The 24,118-nt window shown below is 38.4% G+C and overlaps 1 protein-coding gene across 2 annotated transcripts in view; it reads right to left on the bottom strand.

Moving 5' to 3' along the window:
* The window catches only part of Dyrk1a (dual specificity tyrosine phosphorylation regulated kinase 1A), a 136,071-nt gene that overhangs the window by 68,829 nt on the left and 43,124 nt on the right, over nt 1-24,118 (bottom strand). For both annotated transcript variants that reach the window (XM_008853041.3, XM_008853042.3), the window contains exon 2: nt 19,063-19,148. In XM_008853041.3, coding sequence (XP_008851263.1) covers nt 19,063-19,072 — 10 coding nt within the window. In that variant the 5' untranslated portion in view covers nt 19,073-19,148. The remainder of the gene's footprint in view (nt 1-19,062; nt 19,149-24,118) is intronic.

The raw sequence follows: 24,118 nt of genomic DNA, 5'->3' as shown, positions 1-24,118 counted from the left end.
AGCTAACAACTGTCTGTAACTCCAGTCCCAGGGGATCTGACAGCCTCTTCTGACCTCCGCAGGCATTGCACGACACGGGTGCACTTACCTACATGAAGGCAATACACGCATACACATAAAATAAAAATAAATAAAAATTAAAAAAAAAAAACCTAACCCAATGGAACCCTAATGGACACCTCTAGTAGAAGGAACAGAAACAGACACTAGAGCAAGTCCTGAAACCACACAACAAATATTCAAATGCTTAAAGGGGGGAGGGTCACAGAAAATAATTTTTTAAAGGCCAAAATGAATTCCAGAAATGAGATCTACAATGTAAAAGAGAAAAAAAAGACATAAGAGATTTGTTAACACACAGCAATCGAAATTATTACAGACTTCATACATGTGACTAGAGTTCCTGAGAAGGAAAAAAAATCTTGATAAAATATGCTCAAACTTTTAAAAAATGATCCAAAAAAAAAAAAGTACCACCAGATAAACCAACAGATCTAGAAGTCCAACAAATCCTAAAATCAAAAAGGTACAAAGAAAACCACACCAATGCATGCTACAATCACACTGCTGAAAATCAAAACTAACTGAAGGGGCTGGAGAAGCAGCTCAGCAGGTAATAGCACTGGCTGCTCTTGCAGAGGACCCGGTTCAAGTCCCAGCACCCACATGCTGGCTGACAACTATCTGTAACTCCAGTTCCAGGGCTTCCAACGCCTTCTTCTGGCCTCCTAAGGCACTGTATACACTTACAAGCACGCAAAACATTCATAGACATAAAAAATAAAGCTAGTAACTTTAATGCAAAGTTCATAAAGAAAATAAACAATAGGAATCAATGAACTGCAATGCTATTCATACAAGAAACAACGAAGGGATGTCCTGTCCTGCACTTCCACTCAGAGCTCCACAAATGTGTTCCACACTGTAGAGAGGTTCCAGTGCACGCAAAAGCTAAAAATGAGAAATACAAGCAACTAAGCACTGACACCTAGCCAAAAGATGATTTTAACAATTTCAGCAAAGTTTCTGAAAACAAACTCAACAAAGGAAAATCAATTATTATTTCTATATAGATAGTATTAACACATGGAAGTCTAAAAGAATCAGAATCTGAAACCTAAAAGCCATTTATAACATCAAAAGTGTTAAATCAGTAATATTCATGGCGATTTTATATATGAAAGATCTATAAAATGAAAATTTTTAAACTGGAGAAAAGTCCAAATAAAACTATACAACATGTGCATGAACCTAAAGAGTCAATACTATTAGCAATTCTTCCCAAAATCACTACAGATTCAACACAATCTAAATCAACAACCTAGACAACTTTTTTGAAGGACTTAAGACTCAGAATTTCAAATCAAAATTTAAAGGCCCTAAAGCAGTCCTAACAACTTTGAAAAAGAAAAAAAAATTATAAGATTAGCATTACTGTAGTATTTACAAAGGCTATTGTAATTGGAAAATTTGAGACTAGCATTGAGACATATTAATGAAGCAAAATATAAAGTACACAGACACACACACATCTACGGAAAACAGATTTCAAAAACAGTGTGTAGCAGTGATTCTGAAAAGACAGTCTTTCCAACGAACAGTTCTAAAGGACACCATTTTATTTAAAAGGAGAAATGAGAGGGGCTGAAGAAATGTTAAGAGCACTTGCTGCTTCCTCTCCCAAAGGATCCACTTTGGTTCCTAGCATCCACACAGGAGTTAACAACCACCTACAACTCCTGTTCTAATTCTGGAGTCTAGGGAACTCAGGTACACACATGGTGCACACGTATGCAAGCACACATACATATACATAAAAATTAAAAATAAGTGAGTGCGAGCACGGTGGCACAATCTATGATCTCAGAAGAGGCAGAGGACGAAGATCTTTGTGAGTTCAAGGCCAGCCTGGTCTACATAGCAATTTCCAGGCCAGCCAAGGTTATATAATGAGACCCTGTCTCAAAAAGAAAAATAAAAGAAAAAGTAAGTGACAACAGATCTATGCTGCTTAACACTATTTATAAATGTCAACTCAGAATTATTGACTAAAGATAAAAAGTGAAACTATAAATTTAGGAGAAAGAAAAATTGGAGTAGCCAAAATTTTTGCAAAAGAATGATTTTATTAAAATATTTTATTTATTGTTATTTTTTATGTGTATGTGTGTATTGCCTGCATGTAGATAAGTGCACCTGTGTCGTGCAATGCCTGCAGAGGACAGAAGAGGCCGTTGGATCCCCTGGAACTGGAGTTACAGACAGTTGTTAGCTGCCATGTGGGTGCTGGGATTTGAACCCGGGTCTTCTGCAAGAACAGCCAGTGTTCTTAACCGCTGAGCCATCTCTCGAGGCCCCAAAAGAATAATTCTTAAAAGAACAAACTAAGCCTGGTGTGGTGCAGGTCTTTAATCCCTGCACTTGGGAGGCAGAGGTAGGCAGATCTTTGTGAATTCAAGGCCAGCCTTGTCTATATAGCGACAGCGAGTTCCAGGCCAGCTGGGGCTACAGAGAGAACCTGTCTCACCAAAAAAAAAAAAAAAAAGATTACCTTATAAGGTCAAATGAGCATAGGCAAATAAGTCCAACTTCAATAATTATCAGAAAACACAATTATTACTGTGTACACTCAAAAATGCTTAAAACTTAAAAACTACTGATCACCATGTACATGTGGCAACACATAATGCTGATGGAAATATAAAATGATACAAAAGCACTCTGAATAACAGTTTAAGTTTCAGAGGTCAAGAATAAAACTACCATGTGATCAAGGTGTTCCTTGGGTATTTACCCAAGAGAAATTAAAAATATGTCCTTAAAAGGAGTTGTACATCAACATTCATAATAACTTTGCAACATACCAAGGCTGTGAACAGTCCAAATAGCCTTCAACAGTGTGCCAAATGTGGAATAGTCACATAACAAAACATTAGTCTGTCCCAAAAGGAATGCACTATTGATATGTAACATGACACAGATGACCCTCAAAAGAAATGAGCTGAGTGGAAACAACTAGACAGGCGTGCATGTTTGTGTCTCTGCATTCGTATATGTACAGAATTCTAGAAAAGGCAAAGCAATGAATTGTGGCCAAAAGCAGGTAGGTAGCTAAAGTTAGGTGAATACTTCATGGATAATCCATGCCCAAATCATGACACCACACACTGCACTATATGTCAAAGAAAACATAACGGCTTTTTAAAAATTTTCACCTTTCCCAAACCTGACCTCTACTAGGTCCACTCGTCTCTCATCCCTACAATTCAAGAAGCCTCCGCCACAGCACTGCTCATCTGAGATGATGGAGACTCAAGCCTCCCAGCTACTTTAAAAAATCCCTTGTGCTCAATCAGAACCATTATTGTCCTGTTGATAATCAAAGAAATGGATATTTAAAACTTGCAAAAATTCACAGAAAGCACCTCCACCCCCGCCAACTTTTTTTAAATGGTCAATCACTCCTGTAAAAGCATCAAAACTCCTCCATTTTCACAAGAGAATCTCCAAAGTCTACATGACCCATCATTCTCGTTTCTGTTTGTTGGAAGATAAAAAGGTCTGTCATTATGTGTCTAAGGCTAGCCTAGAACTAGCTCTGTAGCCCAGGCTGGTCTCAAGCTCACAATTCTCCCACCTCAGCCTCCTAAGTGTTAGGATTATAGGCACAAGCCACCATATCCAGGGAACCATTTTCCAAAGCCCTCAACAACACAATCAATCTCGTTTACTACCTACCCTCATAATCTAAATTTTCAAAACAAACCTCAACCTTTGATATATCATTCTCCACATCCTGTAATTTTACAGCATGGCCTGTAAAAGTCCTGCCCAGGATTCCAGACCATGTGAAGGGCCACTCCCACCCACAGTGCTCCTCTAATCCTCTCCAGAACTCTCCCTCTCTTCTGAATTTCTCCCTTTCTTGCAGCAATGGACACTCCACTGGGGCATACACTTACATAACGACAAATCTCATCTCCCTCCATTAAATTACAAGTTCTCCAAGTCCACACCACTTTAGTTCTGTGGCTGAACAAAACATTCCTATAAATTTATTTTGGAATATATCTTCAGAATATGTATGCCTACACAAAGTATAATTAATAATTAAGTGTTACAGTTTAAAATTTTTGCTTTCATTCTTTGGAAGTCTGTAGAAGTCTGTAAAACTGTCTGTTTAGCCTGTGTGTCTGATTTAACTTGGCTCTTCAAAAGCAAATGGATGTTCTAGAAAACTTAAGACTAATATCTAAATTAGATTTGGGATGCCTCCGCATCAAGACTTTAGGATCAAACAAACAAAAAAAAAAAAGCTAAAACGTCCTATGTTTGGCCAATAAACACAGAAAGTACAAAGCACTATTTGCCATAAAACCCACGAGAAAACAAACAGCCTCTGCTAGCTGAACAGTACAAGCTCCGACTTTAAGATAAGGGGTGACCCCAGCCTGTTTGGGAGCTCCGGCAATCAAGACATCTAAGACTCCAGAGGCCTTGATCACGGTGACCAGCCATGCCTGCTAACTAAAATGCTACTGTTACTCATCTAGTCCTCATCCTAAAACTCCTCCTTCCTGTGACTGCCCCAGTTTTTTGAATCATAAATCACACTTTACCACAACACACCATCAAGGGCTTCTTTGTGAAGCCTTCCTTTCCCAGACTACTCAGTCCTTCATCTCCATGATGAAAAGTCCTAGAGAGCGTCTCCCTTAAAGTCTTCCACATAAGTTGTTATGGCACTTCTCTGTGGTCGTCCTGCATTGTCATCTAACAATGTGTGTTTATACCTCTGACCTTACATCTGTTCAACAAAGAACTGAGTTTTCTACTTTCCACAGACCCTTCCACCTAGCAATACCCAGTAGAGACTTAATGTAACCAAAGACAGCAGCAGTAAAGCAGTATTTTAAAACATCTGATTCGAATCAGAAAGTAAGAGTAGTCAATAAATACAACTTGATTGTCAAACGAACAGCAGATCCCCCTTCACTCTCCTACTTGCTAGACAACATGGCAGTACAAGAATTCTGCTCTTAAGATTACATAAATTTACTAAAAACAAATAGGTAACAGCGTAAGAAATAAAAATCCTGAGCAAACTCGAAAGATGCTCCTCACTGCGCTGGCACTAGGTCTAATGTGGGTAAGTATATCAAGTTTACTCAACAGTTTTAGAAAATCCTTACACAGTGCTGCTCCCTCAGAGATATTTTAAAAAACAAAGCAAAAGTATTTCCTTTTTATGTTATATTTAATTAAAGATTTACAACTTAGTTTCTATAATTTAATACAGATATTTTGGTTCCAGACATTTAACAGAGCAATTACACCCTTATTTCCACTTCTGTTCTACAACCCGCCTGCCCGCAGTGAGTGGGGATTGCTGTAGATCATTAATCTCTCATTTATCAATGTCTCTCACCAGGCAACACAATACAGAAACGCACACAGAAACCATCTGAACCCCAGCAACAGCAGCCAATTAGCATAGCCTATCAGTAAACCGAGGCCATATGATTGGAACTGTTAGTGACAATGCAGGCCAATCAAAGTAGGTTATGCAAATAGCCTATTTTAGTTGCCAGGGTAGTGCTACTTTCAATTGTCCAATAGGAAAACAAGCAATAAACAAGAAATGAAATTGAGCTTTGTCACATTTTCAAGTTGTTGTTAACACTTTCAGGTTCAGAACAAAATTAACACTAACTATAAAGGATTCGATTTACACTCTACCCTGTACTACAAAGGCAATCCAATAATAAGCACACACAGAATACTGTTCAAGTAGTGTATCTCTTGTAATTTTAACTTTTTACTTTATAGACATGAGTTTTTCTAACTGCCACCATCAACATTTCAAGCTTTCTCCCACCTACTCAAAACAATTATGTAAATGTCTTCTCACGCATTTAAAAAGATTCTCAAACATTACGCTCCAGAGATCCTTCAATCATTTTCAAATTCTAATAGTAAAACTACATATGAGGAGGACATTATAGAGATCAAAGCTCGAGTAAGCCTTTTCAGGTTGTAAAAAAAATAGCACTTTATCTTTTATTATGACACCTTTTAATATATATAGTTGTACTAAATTTTATAGTAATATATGAATTACATATAGCTATATAGTTATATTAAATTTTAATTATGTAACATAATTTTTTAAATAGTAAAATCCAAATAAGTATTAAACACACAGGGTTTAAAATATGCAGATTAGAACCAAGCAAGTAATTAATTCTTATAGCTGAGAATAAAGTTCAATTAAAAGGTGACCACAATATAAATGTATTACATGCATGTAAAATTTCCAATGATGACATTTTTAATGTCCAGTTCTTAGTGCACACCAATAACTACGAAGGCAGTTTCAAAGAGTATCAGGTTCTGACGATTCTCGGCTATGAGGATTTCCTTATTCTAACATAAAGAAATGCTTTGGATCATGTCAAGAAGTTCTCATTTGTCACAATTTTAAAAATACATCAACTTGTCCCCACCTTTCCTAGCAATTACTTCACCTAAATGCAATACAGAGCCATTTCACACCAAGAAGTTACTCATTATTTAAATATATTTTTCTACAGAAGACCTGTATATGTCTCCAGAAAGACCTACAGAATTTGTAAAATACATTGCATTACGACTCAAAGCATATTTCAAGTTCACAGTCTTAGAGAAGAGTATGTTGATCCTATTCCTAACACTGCAATTATCTTCCCTTTAAGTAGCAGAGGGAGGGACAGGAGGAGGAAGAAGACAAGACGAAGTGGGACAAACGGCGGCCATAAAGAAGGGGTGACAAGTACTATACGCTTTCTCCAATCTGGGCAGTCTGAAGGGTAGCGGGAGTAAATATGAGCGAAGTAAAATGAATGTCATAACGAAACCCCATTAGTTTGGAAAATGTGAAAAATAAAAACTACTGAAGCTACTCTTCCACCATCTCCCACTGCCCCCCGCACCCACCAATCACACCTGTCCCCAACTGCTTCCCATGTTCTCGCTACTCAGGGAGTCTTGATTTAATAAAAACAAAAACATAAAAGAAACAAAAAACTCCTCAAAACTAAGACTGAAAACAGTGAGTTTCTTAAATGGGCAGTGGTATCAAAACTGAAACTTCCAACCTGGCAGAAAACTTGAAGACCATTTAATACTAACCCTCCATCCTACAAACTACATTTTTAGGACAGTAATGACAAGCATACAAATGTATACATAAAAAAAAAAAAAAAATCAAAGCCCTCCCATGTTATCCTCTAAACAGTACTAAGAATAATTAACAATGTCTCCTGGTCTCCTGTCTATACTTAAAAAGAGTCCATCCAGCAAGTTGGTGAGCTCAGATCACTCCCCACGCCCATACTGTCACCAGCAGTTACTGAGAAAGGCTTAAGAAAGTTTCCAAACCATTCTTTTACCCAAAGTATATACAATCCATTCTTTTAAACATTTGATCTCAATAAATCAAACTTTCATTTGGTCTATTTTTTAACCACTTGGAAACTTTATGAGCCTCCTTTAATTCCCAAATAAAAAGGCAGGAAGAAAAAGTTGTTAAAGTCAGTTTCATACTCTTGCCCATGAATCGCTAATACTTTAAGTTCTCCCAAATACAGATTCCCTCATATTCCCTCCACAATGATACAGTAGTTCCAACTCAGCCTATCTTCCAACCTACAGCAATAAAAAGAGCACTTTCCGTATGTTAAGTTTTCTAACATACCTCTCAGACACTGTTCATATCATAAAACTCCTGTCCTTGGAAGGGAAAACAAAGTCAAAGCTTGGCACTTCTACTGTCCTCAGGTACTGGAGAGACAAGAAAGGGTGGTCTACCTGGTGATAGATGCTCTAGGATAAAGCATTCTGTCTTTAAATGTTCCTCAGCCTAACATCAATTCTTACAAAGCTACTTAAGATTGTAGAATTTAAGACAATATCAGTTGTTTCTTTAATCAGAAACTATACATTTAAAATGTTGAAAAGTAGTTCACTCATGTGAAATAGAATCTTCGCTTCATGAAATATACTCTTTAGAATTTCTAATAGTTTTCTAAGTATACAATTAAATCATTAACTTTTTAAGAATACATTTCCAGTTAAAAATTCTCCTCTATACTATAATTGAATTTAGAACTAGATGCTAACTTCTCATCTGCTATAAACTCATTCAAGATGCAAAAAGCCAGCCCCATCTTCTCAATGTACATCAGCCACCATCATACCGTCACCCAGTGACAAGCTCTAGTGACCCATCATATTACACCGTAGGAGAAACACAGTGCAACTTTGTAGTTTTGGAAAGTGGCAAATAGGGGCTAGAGAGATGGCAAGCACTTCCAAGTCTTCTAGAGGACCTGAGTTCAGTTCCCAGCACCCATGTCAGGCAGCTGAGAAGCACTGTGTAACTCCAGCTGCAGGGGATACAGCACCTTCTTCTGGCTTCTGTGGGCACCCCCACACACATAGCATGAATTCACACAAACACATACATACATACAAATTAAAATCTTTTGTTAAAAGAAAAATGGCAAATACATAAACATCCTTTTTTTTTTTTTTTTTTGCTTTTTAAATTAAGAGCCACCACACCAAACTGATCCACTATCTTGGTAAAAATTTTAATACTCCATTCTATGATACAAGGCTTCTACCCACATACTGTTTGCTGAACATCTTTTAAAAAAGACTGGCCTGCTAGGTATTTGTAGTCTTAAGACTCATCCCTGGAGCTTTCCCTCCCACCTCTTTTTTTTGGGGGGGGGGGCTTAAAAAAGAATCTCCCTATAGCCAGTCCCCTGCTGACCTGAATCTGACCAGGCTCACCTCAATCTCAGATCTACCTGCCTCTGCCTCCTCTGCCTGGGATCAAGGGCATGCAGCGCCACACCGAGCTTCCCCCTACTTCTTAGAAGCCAACAGGTAAATTATTTACTACTCTGAAGGCACAAGTTTTAAATACTAGACTGTTCTTCACTCCTCTGGATCATGTGACTCACTTTGGGGAATGTTCTCTTGCTGTCTCTCCTCCCCAAACACAGAAAGATACCAGACCATGGTCAATACTCACTGTTATACATTACATGTACTTTTGTTCTACCAGTCAGTTTATAGAAATGTAAGTTGCTAGAGAAGCTTTTATTTAGCTAAAAGTTAATGTAATAATGTTTTTTTAAACTTAAAGATTTGCAATTAATTGAGGTTAAAAAGTCCTTTTAGTACTATACTTACCAAAGCAATAAAAACACAGTATCTTTCTTAAGCATTATAACCTATTATAATCTACAAATTAAATTAAGTATTTTCCTGCCAATACCAGTATCATTCAATAACAAGGTGGCAGACTTTACAAGTTTAAGGAGTAATCATGTAACTTTTACTTAAAGATGAGAGGGAGACGGGGGGGGGGTGAATATGAATGAGAGATAGAGCCAGGGAGTAGTGGGAAAGCCTAGCTTCCGAAGTCACACACTATACATTCTGAGGTCATTAGGAGAGTTATGAAAGCTGACCACATATGGACTCACACTCCATCTTTAGTTATCAGCCATGTTTACAAATCAACAGGGGGCACATTTATTTTAAAATTCAATTTAAATGTTTTATTATTTTTATTCTATGTGTATTGAATGTATTGCCTACATGTGTGTAACTGTACCGTGTCATGCAATGCCCATGGAGGTCAGAAGAAGGCGTCTGATCCCCTGAAACTGTAGTTATAGACAGTTGTTAGCTGCCATGTGAGTGCTGGGACTCAAACTCAGGTCCTCTGCAAGAGTAGTCAGTGCTCTTAACCACTGAGTCATCTCTCCAGCCTTAAAATTCAATTTAAAATAAAATCCTTTTAGATGTATTTGAGGGCAATTTGTAAAACTGATACTGAAGTTATCAGTTTCTAATACAGATGTAGTATTAGCATGGAGTTCTACACTTTCCTTAAAGACTAGAGTAAGAGGTACACAGGACTAGCGCAAAAGGACTACCATTGAGTAGTCTGTGTCAATCACTAAAGGAAAGAAAAGAGGCTCAAAGTAAAGCCTTAAGTGTCGTCTTTCATGGACCTGTTCTGCTTGATAACTTCACATCAGGCTTCTCAGTTTCTTAATGTTTTACTTTTCAAAAAATTTTAAAAGATTCTGGCTGGGCATGTTGATACAAACCTTTATTCCCAGCATGGGGAGGCAGAAGCAGGAGGATCTCTGAGTTGGAGGCCAGCCTAGTTGGTTTACATAGTGAGCTCCAGGACAGCCAGGGGTACAGAGTGAGGCAGTCTCAAAAAACAAACAACAAAAACACAAAAAATTACCGTTTCTTTTCATGTGTGGGTCTGTGCATCTATGTGCACATGAGTGCAGATGCCCTCGAGGCCAGAGGCATCATTTGCCAGGAGTTGGAGTTACAGGTGGCTGTAAACTGCCTGAGGTAGCTGCTGTGCATTGAACTGGGGTGCTCTGGAAGAGCAACAAGTACTCTTAACCACTGACCATCCTTCCAGTCATGTTGTACTTCTGAAACTAAACCAAATCTATAAAGTTTTAAACAATGGCCCAACTAACCACTTTCTAAAAATATAAAACAAAGTCTATCAAATATTTTTAGAAACCAGCATGTCATTTCACTTGAGTCAACCATCCAAATCTTTCAAGCACAGGCATCCCAACTCTTACTTGCCTACTTAAGAACACATGTTTCTTCTAAAGCAGTGATTACTTCCATAGACTTTACACAAAAGCTAGTGCTGATAAGCTATTGCATCTTATCACAACAAAAGAGTAAGCTATTTATAAAGCTCTTAGGAATCCCTTTAAAAGAGGAAATACATTAAAGAAAACAAAAGGTCATACCATCAACAGATTGTTAATGGCTTTATTCTCATCTGTTCAACAGATCAGAAAACCCATTATGTTCCAGATGTTATTATGGGATCTTATCCAGAAAAAAACTTTAAGCTCCTGTACAGCATGGTACTATGGGAAAAAATAAGAAAAATACAAACGAGAAAATGTGTGACAGGGGGCTGGAGAGGCGTCTCAGGGGTTAAGAGCACTGGCTGCTCTTGCAGAGGACCTGGGTTCAGCTCCCAGCACCCACATGGTGGCTAACAACCATCCCTAACTCCAGTTTGAGGGGATCTGACACCCTTCTCTGGCTTCTTCAGGTATTGCACAACACAAGTACACGTACACAAACATAGGCAATACACTCCAACACATAAAAAATTAAAGTATGACAATGAGTGACCAAACCTAAGAACAGGAAGTCATCCCTGGATGTGCATGCTAACTAGGCAGGCCTCTGATGGGGTGTATGCCACCTACCCACGGGCTTGGCCAATCTTGGTAGCCATCTCAGAGTTACCACCACTAAGAAAAAAATATATCACCACATATAAATGACTTACAAGAATTCTCACCACGTAGTAATAACCAATGCACATGAAACGAAGTAACTCATGCACCAAAATTTAAAACGCTATTCTCTAAATGTTAAGGACACTGGTAGCCTCTATTATTTTATTTTTTATTTATTTTTATTGCATATATATGACTGCTTTTTGCCTACATGTATGTAAATGCACCCGTGTGATACAACACCCACAGAGGCCAGAAGAGGGCACTGGGTCCTCTGTAACTGGAGTTACAGATGGTTGTTAGCCTCCATGTGGGTGCTGGGAATTGAACCTAGGACCTCTATAAGAGCAGCCAGTGCCATCTCTCCAGGCCCTTGAATTATTTTTAAGGAAAAAAATATATAAAATGAATTATGATGGTGATTATAAATTCACTAGGAAATCTTCATAAAACCAGTGAACCCAAATGTATATACAACTTATTTAAAAGGTAATGGATAAGAAAAACTTGACCCCCGAAAGATAAAAAATTACAAGCCTCGTGTATTTAGTGAGGACAGAAAGAGCAGAAAGTATTTCAAGTATCTTTCAACAAAAAACTTGCATCATTCAAAAGATTTCTACTAATTCATGTCAAAATGAATGTCATAGTGCGTAGGTCGGGCCCATCAGTGTGAAAATAAAATGTAAACTTTTCAGCTTTGTTCCCAATTGCCCCAGTCACATTTTTCCCCTCTACCAACCCAGTTCCTACAAATCTTTAATGTATAAATCAGAGTCCAAAACACAGGCCTCAAAGTCATGGTGCAAAGCATAAGACTCATGCAAAATGCCAGCAATGTCTAAGGAATTAAGCAGCCCCAATACACAAGAACTGAAACTTAACAGCATAAAAAATGCTTATATATGGGGGCAACAAATTTTCAATTATATAAACGACATGATTTTGAACTTAAGCCTCATAATACAAACAGAACAAATAAAAGTGGAACATTAATATATAATTTCACAAAATCTATCAGTCTCTCAAATAATAAGAAATGTAGGCAAACACAAGCTTTAAACTTACGTTAATTAATAATCTGGTAATAGCTGAGAGAGGAAGACAATAAAACAGCAATAAAAACCACTGCTCATCATTCTTCTACTGCCCTGTGAAGAATCTGCGATGTTAAGTTCCAGACTTCTGTTTTCTTGGTTATCATTATATTATGCTTTTAATATCACATGCCAAATCCCTTGTATTTTTTGCCTTTTTCCTTTGTATCTGAGGGAAAAGACCTTTAATTCCCCTACCTACAAACAGCAACAGAATTCCTTTCATCACCTCCCGCCCTCCAGCCTCTAATTTGAAGTGATACATTGTTACTCCCAGGTAATAATCACAAAGCAGTCAGGACTCTCTTCTATCTGAACACCACCAACTGCATCTCCACTTTTACTGCAGAGTTGGCTCTCTACTGCCATGGAAATCTTTGTGGCTCCCTGTTCACTCTCTAGTACATTCTTTAAGAAGGGATCATAAAAATGATGCTGCCCCAAAGCACTCATATTAATATTTTATTTGCTGGTTTTTTACTTTAAGGTCAATACAGCTGGATATAAAATTCTCAGGTTTCCCTTGAATATATTGAATGTTACTCTACTGCTTCTGCACAAAGCAATGCTATAGAAAAATCTTATCACAATATTAATACTCTCCTCAATAAGGACTTGGATCCTTTTGCACTGACATCCAAAGAACTGTTTTCTTTTATAGTCTAGCTTTGGAGCTTGTGATGTCTGTCTGTCTGTCGTCTGTCTGTCTGTCTGTTTATAGACAGGGTCTTGCTACGTAGCCCCTAGCTGACCTAGAACTCTATATAGACCAGGCTGGCCTCAAACTTATAGGGATCTTCCTTGCCTCCATCTCAGTGCTGTAGGGAGTATGGGTGTGTGCCAACATGCCCGGCCTTGTCCAGATCACTATCCAGTTACACGCTGTACCTTTTTTCCCATGCTGTCTTTCTCCTCAAGTTTAATGTCAAAACTTTTCAATTTCAGAAAATGCTCTTGAATAAAACTTGTTAGTATCTGCTAAGCTTGTGACTTTAGTTCTTCTTAAAAAATGTATCTTATTTTTATGTGTATGAGTGTAATGCCTGCATGTTATGTAAATGCATCCGTGTCGTGTAGTACCTGCAGAGGTTGGAAGAGGGCATTGGATCCCCGGAAACCAGTTACAGAGAGTTCTTAGCCACCATGGCTATGTGCTACAAGATCAGCCAGTGCTCTTAACAGCTGAGCCATCTCTCCAGCCATGGTGACTTTAGTTCTTTAGAGACTATTATTTGCATGTTGATACTTGCCCTTACTTAGTCACTTTCTCTGGAACGCTTCTGTATCTAGCGCTTTCTTGTTCAAACATTTTTTGCTATCCATATACTTATCTAAAGAAATTTTTATTGTCAAGTTCAGACCTCTTTTTTAAATTGCTTAATTTACACACACACACACACACACACACACACACACACACACCTTTTTTTGGAGATAGGGTCTCGTGTATCTCAGGTTGGCCTCCAATCTGCTATGTAGCAGAGGATGACCTTGACCCTCTGATCCTCCTGCCTCCACTTCCCAAGTGCTGAGATTATAGGCATGCCCACCTCTATCAACCCAGTTCCTACAAATGTGGTTCAAGGGATACAGCCCAGAGCCTCAAGCATGCTAGACAAGTAATACCAATTGAGCATGCCCCTAGGCCCTGGGTAGTACCTCCTTTCCTTTTCTTTCTCTTTCCCACATCATCAGCAAATTCCTAGGTCTGTCTCATCTAGTTCTGCTGCTCTTTCACACTTCTGCCATTCCTCTAATATCCTCTACAGGTTTCTTCTAAAATACTAGATTTTAATTTACATTGCACGTATTTTGTGTTACACTTTCTGCCTACTAATATTTGTGCCTTTCTCCTTTTTTCTTTTCCTTTTTAAGATTTTTAAAGGTTTATTTATTTCCATTTTATGAGTGTTTGGCCTGCATATGTGTATGTGCACCATGTGGTACAGAGGGAGGCCAGAAGAAAGTGTTAGATTCCCTGGAACTGGAGTTACAGATGACCCAACATGTGTATAACTCAGGAACCAAGTCTACATCCTATACCACTGAGTCATCTCTCCAGCTCCTCCTTTTTTCTTATAAAAACTATCTGGCACCCAAGCATGATGGTATATATATATACCTGAAACCCCAAAATTCTGGAAGTTGCAGCTGAAAATCTGGGGTTTCAAGCCAGACTTGGCTATAGGCATTCTAGGCCAACCTATGCTACAAAGCAAAAGTCCGCCTCAAAACAGTAACAAGAAAAAAAGAAGAAACCTCCGTGGGGAATTTAACTGTGATCTTTTGTGTGCTTATAATTTTATGCAAAAATTTAAAAATTATTGAGGTGGGCAGGGCAGGAAGATGGCTCAATTAGTAGAGATAATGTGAGTTCGATCCCTGGATCCCACAAGGTGGCAGTAGAGAGCCAACTCCTGAGTGCTGTCCTCTGACCTACACACACACACACACACACACACACACACACACACACACGCATGCATGCACATGTGCGCGATACTCAGAAACTGCAGTAGCTTTCTTCAATAAATGTCCTCTCTTTCCTGCTTTTCATGAAGGACCTCAAAATACAGATTCAAAAATAAATTCTCTTGTGTTTAATTTTCCCCAGTTTTCATGTGACCCTTCCTTTGTCCACAATGATTCCATACTTGATCAATTTGGACTCCATTCCCAGTGGACTCATCTTAGTGTGGGGCTTTGGTCAGGAAAAGAGCTGTAGCTGGTGTGCAGAATTTCTAGAGACCAGCTCTAACCTCTTCAGTTCCTGGGAACTTCCAAACACCTTTTAAGTATGCAGTGCTGTTCTCAAACCTGTCTGCTATGCTTTCGAGAAGTCTGTGTTGGCAAGCTTGTGGCTCTCAGGTCCCTCACAAAACTGCTGGCTTCCTCTGTACAAATTCTGATGCCACCTGGTCTTGTAGATAACGTCTACACGGTCTGCCAACCTAAGTGCTCTGTTCATATTTAGAAGAAACTAAGTAGATTTAAAGTCTTTTGCTAAGCTATGACTTTTCTAGAACTCAGATATTCTTTTAGATGTACACGCTATAAAAGTATCCTTAAAATCAAAAACAACTTAAAGGCCAGTGAGATGGGATCCACATGGTAGAACTGACAACTGCAAATGGTTCCCTGACCTCCACAAGAATCCTGAGGCACATGTCCATGTGCAACCCCCAAATAAATAAATGTAATTTTTTAAATTCTAAAGATAAGTATGTAGATCTATTTGCTTTTATCTAGGTCTTAAACAAAGGCAATAATATCTAAGAAGTTCAACTTTACAGTGTGACTACCCTGCCTTCAGTGTGCACCAAACGCTCTTTTATACTGTGTGTGCACAGCACAATCATTCATCATTGCTTCTGCTTAAAAATTAAGAGACTAGAAGCCATGCATGGTGGCACACATTTTTAATCCCAGCATTCAAGAGGCAGAGGCAGGAGAATCTCTGTGAGACTAAGGCAAGCTTGGTCTACGTGGCAAATTCCAGACAAGCTAAGGCTATATAAGGAGACCTTGAATCAAAAAATAAGAAAAACAAACATTAAAATGTGAAAATAAATGAAAAATGAGAAACTCTTAAGCCTTCTGAAATTTACTGAAGCAGAGATTGAGATTAAGAAATTTGTTTTAACATTAGTTAAGAAGGCAGAAACTATCCTGTCCAGTTATTCGATGAGCACTCTCTATGTCCCAAAGACTCCACTAGAGACTAGACTCCTAGTCTAAGTCTAGACTCTAGCAGCTAACAACTGTCCGTAACTCCAGTTCCAGGAGGAGATCCGACGGCCTCTTCTGTCCTCCATGGGCACTGCACGACACGGGTGCACTTACCTACATGCAGGTAATACATGCATACACATAAAATAAAAATAATAAAATTTTTTAAAAAATAAAGAAAAGCTCAAATCAGCACACTTTAAAATACACATCCAAGGGACTGGAGAGATAACTCAGTGGTTAAGAGCACAGACTGCTCTCACATACATGCAGGCAATACACTCATATATATAAAATAAAAATAATAAATATTTTAAAAGACCCCCCCCCAAATTTTTTAAGATAAAAAACTACTTCTGTTGCCAAAGAAGTCCAGTTAAACAAGTCGAAGACTGGGACAAACTGCTAGAACAAGGATAATTTCCCAAATAATAGTCTATGGGATGTAAACAGGTCCCTTAACCAAGCATACTGAAGAAAATCTGGCTTTGCTGGTTCCTTTCTGCAGAGACTTTATGCTAATGAGCATGACAATTCTGAGGCAAGGTTTTGTGGATGGTTTTTCCTCTCCCAAATTTAACGTTGACAACAGTTCTATAACGAAAATAAAATGAATCTGGTTACTTCTGGACCCTCAGGAAAACAGTGCCCCTGGGTAAGACGGCATCACTCATCATTCCAGTCTTCAAACAGGAAGAAGGGCTGTAGAAGATTACCAAGCAGCAGCTGGAGGGGAGAGGGTGACCAGAAAGATGTGCCCCCGATTCCCTGCTGGTCAGATGGCTCAATGAGTAAAGGCTTCTGTTGCCAGGCCTATTGCCCTCCATTCAAGCCCAGGACCCACATGGTAGAAGGAAAGAGAGAACCGACTCCTGCAAGTTGTGCTCTGATGCTCATATTTGCGCACACACAAATAATGTAACAGAAAATTTGAAAGACTTTATTCCTTTTGTGTGCATGTGCATGGGGTCATCAGACTTGGAGGCAGGTGGCTTTACCCACTAAACCATCTCACCAGCTCTGGCAAGATTCCTTTCCTTTTCTTGAGACAGGGTCCCCCCCCCTTGTAGCTCTGGCTAGTCTGGAACTGGCTATATGGACCAGGATGGCCTCAAACTAAAAAGTTAAGGTTTTTTGAAAGACTAGATTATATCCCATATCTAAATGCACAGCATTTCCCTGTATTCTAAACTATCATTCAGAAATTGTATTTAGCTACTTAACACCACTGAAACCATAATCCTTTCAAGAAAAAACAGTCACTTGGAAACTTTGTGTCCTATATGAGTGTGAACAATTCTGCTAACAACTCTCATAAGAGACCGTCTATCTCTCAGTCAGTACCAATCCCATATCAATCTTTGCGACAATCAACTACAACCTCCCTGCTCTGACCTCCCTGGAGAGAGCATCTTCTTGGTATAGCCACAGTGCAACACAGTGCAACACAGTGGTAAGGAGCATCCAGGAAGTGACAGTGCTGAGAATTTGTTCATGCACCAAAAGGTCAAGCTTATATCTAACAAAAATGTCCATCAATTCCAAAAATGTTCCTGTACATACTTCTGTTTTACCACAACCACGATGTTCCACATTGGTGCCATGCTGATTTGATTTTAATAGCGAGTCACTGAACTGGAATGTGTTCCCAGAATACTTGCAATGTGAACAGGCAAATATGCATGTGGCGAGTCTGCAAGCATGTTTGAGAAGTATGAAAAGAAACAATTATCCAGTCACTTCTCACTTAAAATACCTACCACTAGTCTTAGAAAAGGCAAGCCCCTGGTACAAAGCATAACCTGACTTCTAATGTACTCTACAAATGCTACATTCAAGCAAGGTTTTCATACAAAATGGTATGCCTTACAACACTGTTTTTTAAACCCCTAGTCTAAAACCAAATTCTTTCCTTCTTAAAAAATATTTTATCAACCAGGCGTGGTGGTGCACGTCTGTAGTCCCAGCACTTGGGAGGCAGAGACAGGCAGATCATTGTGAGTTCGAGGCCAGCCTGGTCTACATAGTGAGTTCCAGGACAGCTGGGGCTACAGGGAGACCCTGTCTCAATTTATATTATTTATAAATAATATAAATCGATTTATATTATTTCTTTTCCAGTTAGAATTGTTTTCAAACATTAGTTTACAAATATAATCAAATAAAAATATGAATCTATCAGCAAAAGAAAACTTAAGACAATACTACTTGATTTAAGAACATAGAAGTTTAAAAGTTGACCACAATTTATCCACTAGCTACACTGTATTTTCACAAGTTTGAACACAGCCACATCTGGAATAGTCTGTTTTTCCATATAGCAATAAGATCACCTCAATGAATCATAAAGCGAGCATAAACTTTCAAAAATGCTTTCACACTGCTCTTCATCTGGGAGGGAGGGAGGGAGGTTACAAAATATCAGACTACATTTTCTAAAGGAATCATACACACAAGTTTTATACATGCATGCTTTGACTTTACTTGTCAGTTCTATTAAAATTATCCCAGGAGCATCTAGTCTCATGAAAGATTTGCTAATATTCTAATAGAAGTACAGGGAGACATATAGTTAACAATTAAGGCAAATGCTATTAATTTTTAAAACAAATATTTTAATTCTCAAAGTATGAGCTAGCTTTTAAAATGTTTAAATACTAAGAATTACTATATTGTATTGGTGTTAACACCACTATTATAAACTGATTATTAAACTCAGTCAACTTCAATAAATATTACATCTCTGTATTTAGTCATCTAAGTAAGTGCCCCACACTAAATGATGTAAGAAAGCTCCACCACTCAAAATATTCCATCAGTCAATCCCCAAATCTTTATGACCTCAATTCTACTATATTCAAAACTTGAGTCACCTGTATGCATCGTCTTCTTTCAAGTCTCATATCATCCTGATGGGGTGGGGGGAGGGAGGGAAGAGTCCAGCGGCAAAACTATAACACTGTGTGAAGAAAAACAGATTACAGTAAGATAATATGCAAGACAATTAATCCGTAATCAAGGAACATTTAATATAACTACAATCCCCCAAACACATATCAATTATTTCAAATTTATGAATTTAGGTTACTAACATTTAAACTTATTTGAATACTTTTGCTTATTAATTCATCAAAATCAAGTCTACAGAAAATGCAAAGTATTTAATTATCAGGTAAAAATAAAAGCAGTTTTAAAATGTGTTGGTGACCAATAAACATTTCAGGTATTTCTAGGTATCAAGTAAACATGAGTATTTCAGCTTTATATAATTTATCTGAGAGAAATACCTATATTTTATAATCTTGATCAATGCACAAATCAATATGAACATGAATTCACTTTTCATAGTGACACTATCAAAGCAGAGGTAATGAAAGTTACTTGTCAGAAAGACAGCATGTCAATCCACTATTATTATCTGTAGATAAAGTTCAGGTCATTTCTCAAAAGTAATATCCAGGCTCTCTTGCTCTCCCAGTGATCTATTTTAATTTTCTAGCATTCCTTCCCATCCTACTGCTTCCAATGATCTTTCATGACTGACCAGCGAGTTCCATAATGATTAACGGCGAGCGGCAGCAGTCTCACTGCCATCAGTGAGCACACACGGTGATAACAGAAGATGCAACTTACAGGAGTTCAAATGCACAATTTGAGTTTTCCTTGTTAGGGTCAAGGGTGCCCCCCCACACACCAGTTATAGCTGCAGGACAGATGTTAAAGCAGTTGTTTGCTGACAATAAAATAGTATCAAATAATCATTTTTTTTTATTTTTATTCATTATATATATAAATATTTTGCCCACATGTATGTAAGTGCACTATGTGTGTACAACACCTGTAGAAGCAAGAAGAGGGCATCAGATCTCCTGGAAATGGAGTTACAGATGGTTGTTAGCTGTCATGTGGGTGCTGGGAACTGAACCCGGGTCCTCAGCAAAAGGAGCCACTGCTCTTAACTGCTGAATTCATTCATATCCAGTCCCAAGGTAAGTATTTTGTTAGTCATTTTTAAACGATCTCGTTAAATTCAGTGAGCACTTCAAAAGAAGCAATGTTGTGTGTCAACCTCTTTCCCAAACTAGCTAAAGGAAATCTACTGAGCACTAAAGATATTATTAAGCTTGTGTGCTAACCTGAAAAAATAAAATTTAAGAAAAGTAAAACAAACAAACGTATCTGTTAGTCACAGTCACTGTGGACCTTGGGAAAGAAGACACAAAACCCTATCTAGCTGTAGGGCCTCCAGACAACTTCTACAGCAGTCTGCTTTCCTGTGTGGTGCTCTGAGCTCCCAGTGCTATAATGCCCAACACTTTGCATAATGCCATCCCCCAATCCATTTCTCTAACTTCTCCCATTCTCCTAAGTTATCATGCAAAGTTCTTGTCTCAGTGAGGTTCATTTCAGGTAAGTTATAGGAGGAAATTAACCAGACTGAAGTAATTCACGTTAATAATCTCAAGTCCCAAAAGTATATTAATTAGTCCAAATGAATTTCTTACTGGTAGAAATCCAAATGCTACAAAATAATAATTTTAAAAAATTAAGTCTGAAAAAAGACATTTTTAGGCAAGTAAGACATTAATATCAATTTGAATCTCCATTTACAGATCCCAAATATTTTGCTTTTCACTTATTTCTTCTACTTTTGAATTTTGAGGTTAAAAAGGCCAACTTTATACTCCTAATAGCAGCAACAGGAACCTCTTCATTGGGTGAGCAACTTATAAACTTATCTCAAGATAAACCGAACAAATTTTTGACACTTTTTAGAAACATCATCCATGAATCAATCACTACTCACTTGAAAAGCAGTGTTTAGCAAAGGTTAACATGTGTCTCTACAAGTCTCGAAACTCACTCCTGACTTTTATATCCTATAAACCGTCATGTACTAAGGCATGGAAACCCCCAGAATCTTGGCTTGGGTTACTTTAAGGACTCTGATTGTAACTCCTATCTCCTTCAGGCCAGCCACTGCTCTCTCAGACTTCTGTGACAGGTAGGTAAGTCTAAACACCAGGGCTGCTTCTGCAGTCAATGTGAATAGGATCTTCTTCTTGAAGAACTTTAAAACACTAGACAGTCATATTTTTTTAATTTTTGAAACAAATACCTAGTGAATTTGTCCCTTTTCTCTCATAAGTGGAATTATTCACAAACTATGGGGGAACAAGTAGATAATGAAAAGCATGCACAATCCCTACAGAAGGAACTCTCAAAATCTTTCAATGTCTCAGCTCAGTCTGCCAAAGGCAATACAACACTCTATGAACAAGCCAAAAAACTAAGTTTAAGCAGTTTCCTGAGGCTAAACTTGCAATATTCTTTTCAGTTGTCTGAAGAACCACTGCATAAAATTAACCTACCGCTCATCTTCAGGGACAGACTTTTAACAGGCTGTGAAGTACATAGTATACTGTTAGTCTCTGAGTATCTGTCTCTGACTGAAGGGCTATCAAGACATTTAATTGAAAGCACCAATCTACTGATATTTATAAATACAACACTAATCAATAAACACAAGCAGCAAGACTGTAACTAAAATGAGTATATTCACATGATATGCCAAGTCCAGATTAAACCAGAAACTAATCAACTGTCAGGTAAAGCATTTTCCAAAGTTATAATGTTTTTACAAGGACACCAAACTAAAAATTGTACCTAATATCAAAATAAAGCCATAGGAAATTATTACCAAAGAACATGAGCCGGACATGGTGGCACACATCTTTAAGCCCAACACTCCCAAGTCAGAGGCAGGTGGATCTCTACGGGTTTGAGGCCAACCTAATCTACACAGTGTTACACAGGGAGACCTTGTCTTGGGGGGATGGGAGAACAACAACAGAGGGAAGGAGGCAGAAGAAAGGCTGGGCATGGTGGCACACACCTTTAATCCCAGTGCTTGGGAGGCAGAGGCAGGCAGGTCTTTATGAAAGAGATCAGCCTACATAACAAGTTCCAGACCAGCTGGGGCTATAGGTTTTATTAAACTGAGTGGATATAAACAGCTATTTGCTATTACTCTTTAATTTTATCTATGTTTTACATATTCTTCACAATTTAAGTTTAACCTATTTGAAAAAAAAAAAAACAAAAAACATGATCATGGCCATGGAATTTAAAAGGACAATTTAGGTAGTTAATAAGGCATCAATTAAAAATAAATAGCCCAAAGAAAAAGATGTTTTAAAAAACAGAATAAAAAGATCTAAAATTTGGGGCTGGAGAGATGGCTCAGCAGTTAAGAACACTGGCTGTTCTTGCAGAAGACCCAGGTTTGAATCCCAGCACCCACATGGCAGCTAACAACTGTCCATAACTCCAATTCCAGGGGATCTGACAGCCTCTTCTGTCCTCTGGGGGCACTGCATGACACAGGTGCACTTACCTACATGCAGGCAATACTCACATACACATAAAATAAAAATAACAAAAAAAAATTTTTGAAAGATCTAAAGTTCCATGAGTCAATGTGCTGATATAAAAAGTATGCACTGTGACTAATAAACATTCCCAAAGCCCCGACAACACAGCAGACTGAAGTGGTGACAGGAAAGTCAGTCTTCTTCCACATAATTTTAGAAACAGATTTTCCAAAATTACAATAGGTAAAAGAGTCAAAAGGAAAAGAAAATAAAGAAATGTCATGGTTTTGATACTTAACACAGAAGAAAAAAATCCTTCTCTAATTCCCAATAAGATGATCAAGTGCCATTACAAAGAAAAAGCAATTATACTAATAGGAACCTGAAGTGAAATCCTGAAAAACAAGAACATTTGTCACTCTCCTCAAATCTCCAGAAAACAGTCACAATCGACGCGCCCCCCCCCAAGCAAAAGCAAAACCTCCAAGACTTTAGAATGTGCTGCCACGCTGAAATGGTGGTGAGACTGCAGGGCAGTGCGCCAGTGAGCCACCCATTGTGCTCACATACTTAGTGGATCTGATCTCGTAGCAGTTCCACAAGCAATGGCATTGCTTCCACTCAGATGTGGAAAGCAGGGGTCAAGGAGGCTAGTCAAGGCTGACCACACATCAAGATGCTCCCACTGTCAGTGAATTGGCTGAGAAAATGACAGGAGGCGAGAACTCAAGTCTGCGGAGTCTGGCCACAGACCCTGCCCTCATTCTTCTGTCTCCAACATGGGAAAGAAACCTCCTAAGTCATCAATTCTTTTGTAAAAACAGCATTTTAAGTTAGGTGAATGGAGCACTGTCCAGTTGGTCTAGCAAGGAAATTTTTATCCCAACATGTAACAGATTGCCATATATTCCCTCTATCAAATTAAAAAAAGTAAAATTGGCCGGGTGTGGTGGCGCACACCTTTAATTCCAGCACTTGGGAGGCAGAGGCAGGCAGATCTCTGTGAGTTCTAGGCCAGCCTGGTCTACAAAGTGAGTTCCAGGACAGCTGGGGCTATAGGGAGACCGTGTCTCAAAAAGACCAAAATAAAAAAAGGAAAAGTCAAAAGTCATGAAGAGTTCTAAGCCTAGGTCCTGGATTACTCTATCCAATAGCACCTTGGGAGGGGGAACAGCTGCAGTGCATGTTAGTTAAGGGGGAACAGTAATACAGGGTTTCTCAAGAACTTTTACGAGACCTTATCCCCACAAAAGCACCAGGGAGAAGGTGAGGTTGAAGAAAGTCAGGTAGATTAAGTACATTTTGCCCCAAACTTTTGCAACCAACAAGAGATTAACAGGTCAAACCAAATTCTAATTCAACTTTCTAGGGCCTACCTAGTTAGGCATTAAGTATTTGGGCTTACTTAACAAATTCAAGAAAGCAGGAGAAAACGAAACACAATTCCATATGCAAATTCATCTGCAAAAATGCCTAATATGGGGCTGGAGAGATGGGTCAGAGGTTCAGAGCACTGGCTGCTCTTGAATAAGACTAAGGTTCAGTTTCTAACACC

Source organism: Nannospalax galili, unplaced genomic scaffold (genome assembly GCF_000622305.1).
Source record: "Nannospalax galili isolate Female #2095 unplaced genomic scaffold, S.galili_v1.0 scaffold447, whole genome shotgun sequence".
NCBI classification, from domain to species: Eukaryota; Metazoa; Chordata; class Mammalia; order Rodentia; family Spalacidae; genus Nannospalax; species Nannospalax galili.
Note: the sequence above shows the minus strand (reverse complement) of the source record. Positions and strands in the feature narration are given on the sequence as shown.